General features: G+C 38.6%; 1 protein-coding gene across 15 annotated transcripts in view; it reads right to left on the bottom strand.

The window, feature by feature from the left end:
- The window catches only part of ERC1 (ELKS/RAB6-interacting/CAST family member 1), a 478195-nt gene that overhangs the window by 194175 nt on the left and 270312 nt on the right, over positions 1-13708 (bottom strand). For 9 of the 15 annotated variants that reach the window (XM_090043415.1, XM_090043417.1, XM_090043416.1 and 6 more), the window contains one exon: positions 1583-1714. The exons of the other annotated variants lie outside the window; for them this stretch is intronic. In XM_090043415.1, the coding sequence (XP_089899541.1) occupies positions 1583-1714 (132 nt within the window). The remainder of the gene's footprint in view (positions 1-1582; positions 1715-13708) is intronic. 15 annotated transcript variants of the gene reach the window in all.

Genomic DNA, 13708 nt, shown 5'->3' with positions numbered 1-13708 from the left:
TTTTCAGTGTGGGGAGGCTGATGCACATGACACTCAGGGTAGTTTGATCAGAGCAGCTCTCGGAGCCTCTCTAATTAATGCACCCTCCCACAGCATATCTATAAATGCCCTTTGTTTTTAATAGTTCTTTTTTTTGTCATGCCAAAACACAAGCAAATAAAAAACCCATCCTGAAAAAAGTTGGTCGGGGAGACTACTGATCATGCTGACCTATGCTATATCATTATTCTTTTATACTTTCCTGTCTCTTCAGATCAACATGTGAATATATATTCTTCATGCACTTTAAATTCCTGTTTTGCTCAAGGTATGTTTTCTCTTAGAAAGAAGTTGGAGAGATGGCACTCTCCTGAGTGTGGAGGACTACCTAATATTCAAAGAGAAGCATCACCAAAGGGAAGCAGTCTTGGAACAGGAATTCTATAAGATAACTGAGTTTGAATTGAACAAATCCAAAGATATTTAAGAAGTGGATATTACTTCCTTTAGGAGAATGTAGGTCATTGTTAATTAAAGAAAGACCAAAAATCTCAGCCCCATTCCCTCTTCCAGTGCGTTTTTATTCATTAAAAACATTTGGATAGAACTTTGTGCATACAGAGTTGAGGGGTAGACAAAAATGTTGCTGCAACATCATTGACTGGATGATGATACCTGGAAATTCAGTTCAAATAAGGAACAAAGGTAAGGTCTATAAAATACAATATAAAGCAGTAGTTCTCAACCTTTTTGGACTCATAGCATGCCTCAATGGACTTCAGACATCCCTCCGTAACTTTTATGACATGAGTGGCACTCAGTTTCTAAAACTAATTTATGTATTAAAGAGCCTACCTCCTTACCCAGGGGTTGGGCAGTGGTTGTGGGTGATGGCTGTCTTGTCCATCTGCTTATCTCTTCACACATCACTAATCACCTCACACCCTGAGACACCCTTCAAAGGATGTATATGGCCACCCATATGCAACAACAAATTCCTAGGGTTGCTTGATAAATAGAGTCATAGACTCAAAGAAAATTAAGGTTGGAAGGGACCTCAGGAGGTCAGCTAGTTCAACCACCGGTTCAAAGCAGGACCATCCCCCTACTAGATCTTCAAGTGTACTGTGTATTTTTATTGGTAGTGCCCTACAATAATTAGGATCATGGGTTAAGGAAAGTTTATCGTTTCTTATTAATTTCTGGCCAGGGATCATAACTGAGATAGTTAAATGCTATCTTCTGTGGCCAAGTTCTTTAGGGCAAAGATCTGTTTTTCTACAGTGAAAAACACAAAGGAGTCCATGAGCATGTTTATGCTCAAGAACATATAGACATCTCAGAGCAATATTACAGAAGCTCCTTTCAAAAGCACAAAACACCTCACTCATTTTCCAGGCAGATAAGTAGTGAGGAATGGAAAAACAAAACATCAAAGAAAACAAGAAGCTTCACACACCCTTATTACTTAGGTCTGAACAGCAATTTAGGGTCCTCAGATGAAAAGGTATTATAAAACAAAAAGGAATAATTAGTAGAAATTTCCTGTCAGGCTGCATCCGTTATTTGCCAGCAATACCAGTGACTTTATAAGATTGCAGACCTGTTTCTCAGCATTGATCCTGGCTGACTCCTCTTGTGCTAGCACCATTTCCCGTTCTGCAGTTATTTGCACACTTTCTCTGAGTGCCTCTTCCAGTTCTTCAATCCGATCATCCTTCTTACATAGCTTGTCCTGGAAAATGATGGGATACTAGGTGAAGTGGATTAGTTTGGAAATGGAATCAGAGCCCACTAACCAACCAAGTGTTATGCCAACTATACAGTCACTCTCCCTCCCAAGGTGCAATTCCACATCAAAATATCTTCACAAAGAGAAGGAAAGATGAGTTGAAGGAAGAGAAGGAAGAAGCACATAAGAGAACGAGGAAAAAGCTAGCAAAAGCAAGACAGATATGCTTGCCCTCAGCAGCTGGAGTACTACAGTCCTTTCAGATCAGAAAGCACAGGTAAGAGAGGGATGCTTGTAAAGAAAATTTTAGCGTGAAGTTCCATAAGACCATAATAGCCAGAGGTGTTGGGACAGTAGCAGGCTTTGGGATTCTCTCATGCACTCACATTCTCACCAGCAGGTGTGACAGAAGAAAAACATAACATTGCAGTTTAGCAATTTGCTATATCCAGAAAGAAAATGTCACTGTCTGAAGCATATATAACCCAACAAAAAACAGGGCAGATTTCCCAACAGTTTCAGACAAGTCAGTGTTTCATCAAATACTATTGCATGGAAAAACAAGTTAGTTTGGGAAGTCCAGCTTGGCAGTTGGGATATCCAGCATCCAAACTGTTAACAGCTCTGAGAGCTGCTTAAGAATCATATCTTCACAGTTGTAAGCTCAGGTGTCCTATTGAAGGGAACTATAAGGTCACAAGGAAACAAAAATCTATTAACTACTTTGTCAAAATTACAGAAAAGAATTAAATGTAATTTTATGGGGGAGCCTGTTCATCCGAGATATTTCTGACTAGTAAATACATGCCCCCCTGGATCTGTAGTAGTAACAGGATCGAAAAAGAAGCCACTTCCTGTTAGTGGGTATATTTCTTTGCATGTGGCAGGCTCTGATTTATTTTTTTTTAAGTTTCAAGTAAACCAAGCAGGTTGGGGGCATATTTATGCATTTCTTGTCTTGCAGCACGAGTTGCCAGTGTAAAACATGATCTTAAAGCAATGACAAAGCATAGGTCTTAATAAAAGGGTTAGTCTTTCTCCTTTCTATAAACACCTTGTTTCTCATTTTTCACTTTTTATCTGATAAATAGGTGAAACGAGGGAAGGAGTGCTGGCAATATTTATATACGTTTGTTGCTCTTTTAGTTCCTGATGTTGAAATCTTCCAACTGTTCCTTTTAAAACACTTCACAGCATGTAAGAATAATTAATATAAGTCTTGACTGTGAAAATGCTTGGGTTTTGCATTCTCCATTAATCTAATGTAACTCATTGGAGTTTAAAAGGCTGATCCTCATATATCTCTTCTCCTGTAGGAGTTGGGCTGCATTACCTAGGAGGGCTGAGCAATGCAGATTGCTACTGGATCTTCTCATGATTGCCATTTCTAACCAGTCAGTTCAGGTGCATATCTGTCTGTAAGAGGGCAACGCAGGCCTTTGACAATACTGTCCAGGTGAGACAGACTTACAGGACTTGGCCTGCCACTAGAACAGGCCATATTACTTAACAGACTCTAAAAGAGGATCCTTTTTCAAAGAAAAATGTACATTAAATGGATTTACAGGAAAAGGGGAGTTTGTTAAGGAGTGAAATGCTCAAAAAATTAACAGGGAAATCTTCATGTTAAAAACTTGAGCTGCAGAAGTAGAATTTTACCCCATTTTGAGTCCTTCTGAATGATTGATTTGAGTCCTGCTGATGAAATCCTTTGTTGTTCTCAAAACTACTTGGGAACTCTCAATTAGCCTGTTCAGAGCCTTCCTTTCCAAACAGGTAGGTAGAAGAGAGTCCCCCAAAAAATCTCAGAATAGAGCATTAGTTGTGCCAGACTTGAAAAATAATTATTTGTTTGCCTCCATTTTATCAGAACACAGGCCGCCCTCCTTGGAATCTTCTCTGTGGTTAGGCTGTACTGTCTGGAGGACAGTAACAAGAGTAAGTCAGTCCAACTGATGAAATCCGAATGGGTTGGAACAGTGCAATAATTCTTGCATGTGAAAATCCTCACTGATGTGTCTAGTTAGAAATTACTGCTTGAAATAAATCTGAGAAAGATCCTTTGCATATCAGCCAATTCTATAAAGTCTTTTGTAGGAAACAGAAAAACACAAAAATGATTATTTTTTATAGAGTGTTTTTACCTAGGTATCACAAAGACAAGGTAATGAGAAAGGTAGAAGGAACAAAAATGCTAGTCTTATTTTCTAAGTCAATAATAGCTATGAAGTGTCAAACATTGATTTAGATGTTGTCCTTCAAAGAGGAAAGGTTGAGATACTCTGCACTTATTAATGGCCTGAGTTGAACAGTGAGCACATAAGCTTTTATCAACTCAAGATTCTGCACCACACAAACAATACTGTTGATAAAACAGTTGTAGAGCTGATTGCCAAGTAAAGCAGTTACATGTAATATGTTCACCAAGGCCACCCTTTCAGAAAGAAAAGCAGGGTGGAAGAAAGACAGCAAATTGAAGATCACAGAATAGCATTTGTTATTTTGAGATAGGAGCATGACTCTAGAAAGGACAGGGTAAACTGCAGGGTAAGTCCTGCACTGGATCCCACTCTAGATTGTTTTTTTCTTTTCGGTTTCTAACCTTATAAAATATTTTACTTTCTTGGGCTAGATTGTAACCTCTGGGGGAAAAACACTTTCTGAGTACAATTCTCTTTTTCTTACTGAATCATTTCAATCCTTTGTAATGATATTGATATTTGGGGCAGAGGTTGGGGGGGGGGGTTAGTTTCATTTTGATCCTGGGCACCTCAAGAAGAATTTCTCCTAGCCACACATGAAATTTAAGTCGCATAATGGAGCAACTTATATATAGTTGTCACAATGTCACAACATGAGCAAGAAGCAAGAACAATACATTCTTCTGGATGAAAGGATTGGGATGTAGGGTGCTACCAAATATGGGAAAGAAGAACATTTCCTGATATTTCAGATGCTGGTATACCATAAAATTGGGCTAACCCACTGAAGTAATAGACTGAATGGCAAAAGTAGCTGGGCAAAATGTATCACATTTTGTTGTTGATAGCAACATCACAGGTAGCTGGAACAAAATCAAAAATACAGAATATAATACATCATTTTGTATTTTGATGCACTCTGACAGATTTTGCAAATGGACATAATGCATGACTAATTTATAAGAATACACTCTTCAGACACTACTCTTAAAATTAAGCTGAAAAACCACTTTATAGTGTCAATCTTACTAACCAGCATTAGTTACAGACATGTATGTACTCTCATAAAAGCATACAAAACAAAAAAAAGTGTTTGCACCAAAAAGCAACAAAAATTTTAAAAAAAGGTAATTTACTTAAATGAACAATAACCTGAACACTAATGGGAGTTCTTTGAGAAGTATTGCTCATATACATAATCACTTGTGGTGTGTATATATTTTCTGCATTTGATATCCAAATCTTTTGTTCCACAATATCCACTGTAGCTGCATAAGCTACCTTATTGTTCTTGTGCTCTGCTTCAAAAGAAGCAAGAGTAGAGGGCTATCCCAATTTAATTTATTCTCTGCCATGAAATCTGATGGATATAGGACTCTGAAACAGAGGGGAAGGAAGGGAGGGTCATGAAATACATATATGGACAACACCGCTTTCAGAACTCAAGTTACTGTATAGGTAATTCACTTTTCTTTTTCCTTGGCAAGATTGCCTACATACATGTTTCATGTATGGTGACTTTCAGGCAATGGTTCAATGCAATGGGGGCAGGACTAAGAGCCTAAAGACTAGACTACAGTACTTGTAAAAACAGCATCCCATTTACAGCTGTATAGTGCAATTCCTTCTGAATATATTACAGGACCCAGGTGGGTTTTTTTTACATATATCTAGGATGGAAATAATCTTCAGAGATGCCATGATTCGTGAAGTCTTGTGGATTCAGCTGTGATGGTAGCAAGTAGAACTATTTTAGCCACCTTATAAGACTTCTACACATTCTGATATCCTTCTGGATAGTTTTTATGACATGGAAGATTCCCCTTTTCATACTTTCTGTACTGCTACAAATAGTATTTGTATAGATTTGAAAGGCTTACTCCTTTGCAAGTGGAATACCAGTGCCCTTGTAACCTTCAAAATACTAACTTAGCACCATCCTTGGAAGAGCAGATGAAACAAGCAAACAAATCTATTAATTCAGATGAAAATTTGTAACAATTTAAAAAAACAAAAACTTTGGATGTTTCATGAGGGATATTTCAGCTGGAGAGAAAAACTGCAGGACCTGCCTTTGAAGCTGGGATTTCACTAACTTCTCACCAATGTGACTGAGCTATAAATGAGGCAAGGATCTCTTAGGGTGATAGCTTTTACTGGACCAACAATGTAGTCGGGATAAAGTCAGACAAGCTTTCAGATGTCTTGCATTTGAAAGCTTGTCTAATTTTATCCCAGCTACACGGTTGGTCCAATAAAGGACATCACGTAAGAAATCACTGCATCATATACTTTCTGGACTGTCACAGGTATAATATCACTCTTATACTACTAAGATATAAGTAGCATTTTCCTGGGCATATGTAATAATGAAAACATTGCCATGGTCTCTGAAAAGGCTTAATTTAGGCAGCTAAGACCAAACTGAAGTCCTATAGAGAAAATGATTCTTTGACTAGTAGCAACACTTTGGCAACAAGACACTTCACATGTCTTACAACAGTCTGTTGGGGAAAAATGTGTGTCCCTCTATAAGAAGATGATGAACAGGAATGCAGCAATGTGAACCTTGACTGCACTTACAGAAGGATCCAGATATTTAAAGGTAAGTAAATATTGTATAACAGACATTTTCAACCTTTTTTCGTTTGTGGACCACCAAAAACATTTCAAATGGGGATGCAGACCTCTTTGAATGGTAAGTGTTGGTATTCATATACTTCTGATTGATCATAGTCATCTTTCACAGATCCTTTAGACAGTCTGTGGATCCCCAGGGGTTTGTGGACCACAGGTTTAAAACTACTGTCCTATATTAGAAATACCAGGGTGCCTATACGTGAGCATGACAGCTGCTCCAACATGCTCTAATTACAGCATGCTGGATCATGGTACAGGCACAGTCCTCGGACTTACGACACACTTGGCTCCTGAAAACCGTGTCTTAATTCAAAACATTGCAACTTGGAACTAATTTTCTCATAAGAAACAATGTTATAAATGGGGGATTGTTCCTGAACCAAGGCCTGATACCCTGTTTTCACCAAAAATACACCAGAATTTTGTACTCGATCAATTATAGATGAGTAATATAGCTACATTAGTGTATTTATATTATAAATAGCAATCATATTGATTTGGAAGAACTTCCTTGAGGTGACTTTGCTGGACTTTTTGAAGGGTTCTTGGCTGGAGTCTTCTCAGGAGTCTTGGCTGCAGGTTTTTGTGGAGTCTTGCCTGCTTTGTTAAAGAAAGTGTCCAAGGAAGTTTGGACAGATGTTCTCCAGGGAGATGAGCGATGCAGCAAATTTGTTTGCTGGTGTGGCATTGCATTGGATCAAGCATTGTAAAGTCAAAACTGATGTTGTAAAGTTGAAACAGGGTGTTAATTTATAAACATTGTAAGTGTGAAACATTGTAACTTGAAACGTAAATCGAGGACTGCCTGTAATTACCGCACTCCAGCCAGCCTCTAGGTTTCAGGTATCAGCATCCCTGTGTTTCAAAAGGGCAGCAGAGGTGCTTTAACTACAGCCTGTCATTGAGCTTTAGCTCAAGTGCCCCCACTGCCATCTTAAAGTACGGGGACGCTGATACATGAGATTCTGCAGCACTTTAATTAAAGCGGGTCTCAGAGCTACGCTAATTAAAACACCCACCCCTAGAGCACATGTAAAAGTGCCTCTAATGACCTGTGGAATTTTAAATTTTCTGCTGATAATAAAGAGAAAATCTTGTCCATTTTGTCAAACAGATCATCCTATAGAATTTTTTTCTACTATGTAGTAAGTTTTGTAGAGCTACAACAGGACTTGTCTCAGTCTGACATCTATGCAACAGTCAGAAAATGAGATAGAGGAGTTGTAGGTCTCAGTGAAGAATACTTCCTTTGGGTTCTACCTGCAGGTTTGGAATTAGGAGTAGCATCCTGAGTTGGCAGAATAACCATTTCAATATATAGGGAATAGAAATGGTCTTAACCGCACCAGTGCTAGAAAATGTTGTGAAGGACTAAACCTTTTTCATCTTCCACTTACAACTGAGGTAGAAGCATTTCCTCAGTTTGTCCAAAAAGCTATTTAGCAGCCCTAGTATACTTAAGAGAAGGAGGTTTGATGCTGTATATATCAAATTCTATAACCTTCCTGTCTCTTGGTATATGGGAGAAATCTCACCACTTTTCACCTATTTATGCAAAATACAGTTGCCATATTGTCTTTCATAATTTGGACTGATTGATTTTGATGCAGCAGGAACGCTCTGCAAGCTCTACATATCAAATTTAAGTTTAAGTAAATCAAATTGATTTATATATTGTCCAAAAGTTCTGCCCTCATATTGATTTATTATGGCTCCCCATTCCAATAGTTAGGCATCCATTACTTACAGTTTAGATCAGAAAAGAAAGTGCCAATGGCATTCCTTTGCATGCATTTCTGGTCTTCCACTAATACGAGAGACGAGAACCAGTTGCAACATATGTAGGAGGATGTCCAACTGATGTTTGCTGAGAGTATATGCCACCTTTAACCAGTCCAGCATGCACTAGAAGTGTATTTATCACAGGCCTTGGACAGATGTAATATTTGGAGTATTCCAAATGCCTCCCAAACCCTCCAAACAGCAAGTGGACAGAAGTCTACCTACTGTGGAGGTGGGGAGGAATGTTCTACAGGGCCAGGCAACTCTCTGTTATAACCCCTGGCTGGAGAACATACTTCTGCATGCCATCACAGTGATTTTGAAGTGCTCCAGCAGGAGACTTCATACCTCTCTCTGGTCTGAAGTACTTCAAACTTAAAGCTTTAGGTATCTTTCTGTCCATGGCCAGAAATTTCAAATTGGCAACATTCTCAAATTTGTCTCAACAAATAATTCAAGAAATCATATTTGGCCAACAGGGCCTGCTAATTTGTAATTCTAAATTGCAAATCATGTGTATGATTTTTGACCAAATAAATACAAACCTTTTTGTATTGTTTTATATTGCTGCCCCAATTTCTTGTTTGTATTCATAATCTCAAGATGCATGAATTTAAAAAAAATAGCACAGTGGCAAAGGACACAGTGCTTTTATCTGCTTTCCAGGATTGGGATATGCCATACTACAGGTCCTCCATCAATTTTTTGGTGGGTTCAATATAGTATTCTGGGGAGGCTACTCTCCAAGTAAAAGACAACTAAAGAACATCAATTAGTTTGTAGAAGGGTTATTATGCCTCTCCAACAGGTATTTCTTCAATCCTCCTAAGGATACCTTTAAAATCTTTAAAATTATCTAGAGATGATAAGATAGATGGGACTACAGCCTCATCGGGATTTAACTGTAGTGCTTTGTAAGGTAGCTGAACATGGTAGATCATCCTCACTTGGCTCCTCAACATGAGTGAGTGAGGACATTACTTAATCTGGGATAGCCTGAATAAGTGACACAGAGACCTATGGTAAAAAAGAAGAAGTTTTAGATTATAGGGATCCCATAATTCAAATATAGCCATATTTTTGTATCAGAAAATGCACAAGAAACTAAAAACATGGTATAGGAAACAGTGATCCATGTCTGGAACAGCAGCTGGCACAGAACCTACCTCAGGAAAAGACTGCCTCGGTGACTAACCAAGGCAGGAGATTTCCTATGACTGTATGAGTCTCTCTCGCACTGTCTTTATCATCATAAGATGAAGAAAACGGCAATGATGTAGGTAGAAGAAAAAGGGTAAATGATGGAGGTAGAAGAAAAAGCTGTACATGCTTCGGCAGCAGCAGTGTATGTAGCTTGACTCTGAAGTGTATATTGGAATTGCAGATGACAATGGACCCATAACAAAAGATATGAATTTAAAAAAAAGTATCAGAAGATCATGGTTTTGCAATGCTTGTACGTTTCCCAGTACAGTACTATATAAATTATTGGGTGCAAGGCAAACAGTGTAGCTGCAGTGAAAAGGAATGGCATTGATAGTACCAACTGTTATGAGAATTGGTATATCCAATACCAGAATAACAGTCGTATTCTGAAGTGAAATAATTGTACCAGATATCAATGTACAATCACTTAAGGGAAAACTACTTTAGTTATACAAATCTTTAAGAGTAGAAGTTAATGAAATACAAGAAAGAAAACATACAAGAAACTGTATTACTCTGAACAAAATCTTCATGACCACCTACCTCAGTGAACTGCACAGAAAACCCCCACATACATTCAGAAAGTAAAATTTGTATGTATAACATCATGGCTGAGCATGTGATGAGAAACATGTTGGTATCACCAAGAATTAATTATACAGTAGGCAAAACAGATGTTGAACATCACGAAAAGCCCACAATACTGCGAAAGTTAATAGACTAAGTACAGATGCAACCAATTCAACTGTCTGAAATCAGCTGAACTAATTGGTGCATTTAAAAGAAACATACCACAGAAAAGCAATAAAAATCACTCACAAAATCATTGCCTTATGATTCAATTGTTTCCTATATAAAAGCAACCATGTCTGGAACAAAGTCAAAATCAATTTTGGGGTGAAATGATACACATCACAGGTGTAATCTTTTTAGCAAAATGCCTGCATCTAAATGTCTGTTGCAAAAATACAGACAGATTGGAGAATACAAAGGACATGCAAAGTGCAAATCCTACAAGAAAAAACTACTGTAATTGAATACACAGTTCTGTCTAACCATAACTAACATGATTTAATTGAATTATTTCAGAGAACAAAAGGATAAAAACCCCTTGAGAACAAAGCTAAATTCAAGAGAACACTCTTCTTCACATTCCTGGAATTTATTGACCATTTTGATAGCATATGATAAATTATCAACAAAAACCATGGAAAGTATCTGTATTTCTTTTGCTGCCTACAGGACTGTGGAACCAGTTTTCAGAATGATATACAGGGAATCTCCCATAAAAATCTGGAACATCCTACACTCATCCTTCACCCCTTCAGATTTTTTTCTATGTTATCTTCTGTGTTATCACCTGACATCATTTTTAAAAGGGTATCCATATACATAAACCAACTATTCTCTACATCAATAGTACCTCAAGTATGCAAGGGCTCTAGGTTGCAACAAGGAAGAATACCAATGAATACTAGTTGAATTGTCAAGTTCATTATAAAATACTAGATTCTCCCACCTTCTCCTCTGGATTAAACCATATGGTAATTTTGTTGCACTCTAGAAACTTAGGGAAAGAAAAGGAAGGAAAATCATTGTAGCAACTGTTAAACAGAATGCAAAGAAGCAAAAGGGTAAAGGAAGAACAGTTTAAAGACTGAGAAACTGATAATTTCTCTTTCTATTAGTTATTGGCCTATTTGTGACTGCCAGAACCAGAGGGATCAATAAGCAATAAATATGTGCTTCTTAGAGGCATTTGGTATTTGCCTAAACAGGTAATATTAATTAATATAAAGCTTGTAAGTTTGTAAACCACAAATGTAACTTGTCTGTCATAAATTTAACCAAAATGATAAAATTAACTGTTTGTGGAACTGACTGGGCCCCATAGGCAAAGCCGTAGATGTGAGATAAGCTGACCTAATGGTTTCTGCTCAGGGTTCAGCTTTGATAATAAAAACTGGATCCAGCTGCCTGGCACACCCAACACATTCCAGGAAAGCACATCCCAAGAAAGCATATCCGAATGAAACCTAAAAGGGGTTGGGGCTTAGGCAGAGAAATGCCAATTTCATGCTGCATTATAATTTGCTTACTGGATAAACCTGAGTCTGGGTAGTAACCTTTTATGATCATTTTAACACCTTTCAATCCCATAGGGTAACATTATGAGTGGCTCTAAACCAACAGATTAGTATAAGACTAGGTATAAAAAGCACGTGCATCAGGTAACCAACAGGAAGGAGGGAACAGAACAGTCATTTCTGTTCCATGCCCGGACCCCAGACTCCCAGTGCGAGTGAAGATCGGATCCTGATCAAGGGACCTTTCCTGGTAATCCCTCTGACAGAATCTATCAGGGATGCCCGACTTCGCTGGAATCACTTGACGTGTACCTGGCATTGAGGGACTATTGATAAGTTACCAACCCATGTCTGTCTATCTGTTGTTTTGAACAGCCCAGTGGCTAATACCCTCACAGTGCCCAGTTGGCCTGTGACAGAATTGATCTAGCTGTCTGTTGTTATTATCTGTTATTTACTATTAGCTCTTTAATACTGTGTTATCTGCTTATCGCATTTCTCTTTCTGTTAACTGTTGTGTGTGTGTAAGCTATAATAAATTGGCCTTTACTTCACTCCCAACTTTGCCTCCTCAATCCGAAACTGAACCTAACAGCCCGGTTGGCCTGTGACAAAATTGATACACTCACAGTGCCCAGCTGGCCTGTGACAGCTATTGAAACTTCTCTGTTAGTCTAAGCTTGGCATTCCAAACACCCCTAGACATGGTGGAAATGGTGAAGAGACTTGTGTGCTACTAATGATTTCAAGAGGAATGCTGTTTGGAGTTTTGTAATCCTGGTAGGATCAACTGTGGCAGCAAGGTTGAGAGCAAGGTTTGCAGGTTAACAGCAACCCAAAAATAAAAATAAAAGTCCTCAGTGGCAGAGCAGGTAGACAAAGAAAGATTATTTCACAATGGCTAAAAAGGCCAATGAAGGCTGCAGCAAAATAGAAGCTTCTGGTCGCCTCGGTTTTCCTGGCTGTCAGATTAAGGTTTCCTTCCTTTGAAGTACTGTGTGGTTGCTGATGTGAAATGGCATCCCCACATTAAAAGAAGACAGGCACAAACATCTTCCCTCAATAACAAGTCCTACAGTGATGGAGACAGATATTAGTGATTCCCAGAAGCCCCAGAGGGATGGCTTCATCTGTGCTTGGCTGAGAGCTTGGTTATGCTGAAGAAACTATACATCATGGCTGTCAAACTTTTGAATTTATTTTGCTTTGTCCTCCCACCACCTGTTCTTTCACTTACGAATTTTCCTCTGGGTCTCAGCTTTAATGTTCCAAGCTTTGAAGGCTCTCCTTTTTTCTGTCAATAAAAGCTTGAATTTCCCTATCATCCTCATTGAACCAGTCTGGATGTTTCTTTGTGGAGAAGCCTTTGTGTGCCTCACAGATTCTTTGAGTGCCTCATGGATCGCTTTCTTGAGCCTCTCTCACTGATCAGTGGTGTTAAGATGATCAGGGAAGTTGGAGGGTTTCTCACTGAGACAGTGCTAGAGATGATAGCTTTTAGCAGGGTGTTCCAAGCACTCAGTACTGAACATCCTTTTTGGTTGCTTCTTTTCTTTACATCATTTTGGGGTAATATAAATGGACATGACAGAAAGTATCAAATGATGATCCACCCAGCAGTTGTCTGCCCTGTCACAGCTCTGGTGAAACAGATGTTGCGATGTACCCAGGCATGAGTTAAGATGTTGTCAATCATGTGCCACTGTTTTGAGTAGGGATGCATCCATGATGTCTTCCATTTGTTGCTTTGGTGATGAGACCATGTTTTGAACACCCGTTCAGGAGAAGAATTCCATTTGAACTGACTTTCTCATCTGTTCCTTTCCAAGTGCTCCTTTCTATAACTCAGACTCCCTGCCCACTCGAGCACTGAAACTGCCAAGAAGAATTATCTTATTTTCTTTTGGGACAGATGACAGGACTTCATTGAGTTGAGAAAAGAATTATTTTGTTTCATTATTCGTATCAGGGTTGGGGGATAGGTACTGGTAGCTGTTGCATGGTGGCTGTGGTCAGTTAAAGATGAAGCATTATCAGACACTCACTGAACCCAACTGGACATTCTGGAATCTGGTCCTGAC

Source organism: Crocodylus siamensis, chromosome 4, assembly GCF_052110815.1.
Source record: "Crocodylus siamensis isolate JL-2025a chromosome 4, ASM5211081v1, whole genome shotgun sequence".
In the NCBI taxonomy this organism is placed as follows: domain Eukaryota; kingdom Metazoa; phylum Chordata; order Crocodylia; family Crocodylidae; genus Crocodylus; species Crocodylus siamensis.
Note: the sequence above shows the minus strand (reverse complement) of the source record. Positions and strands in the feature narration are given on the sequence as shown.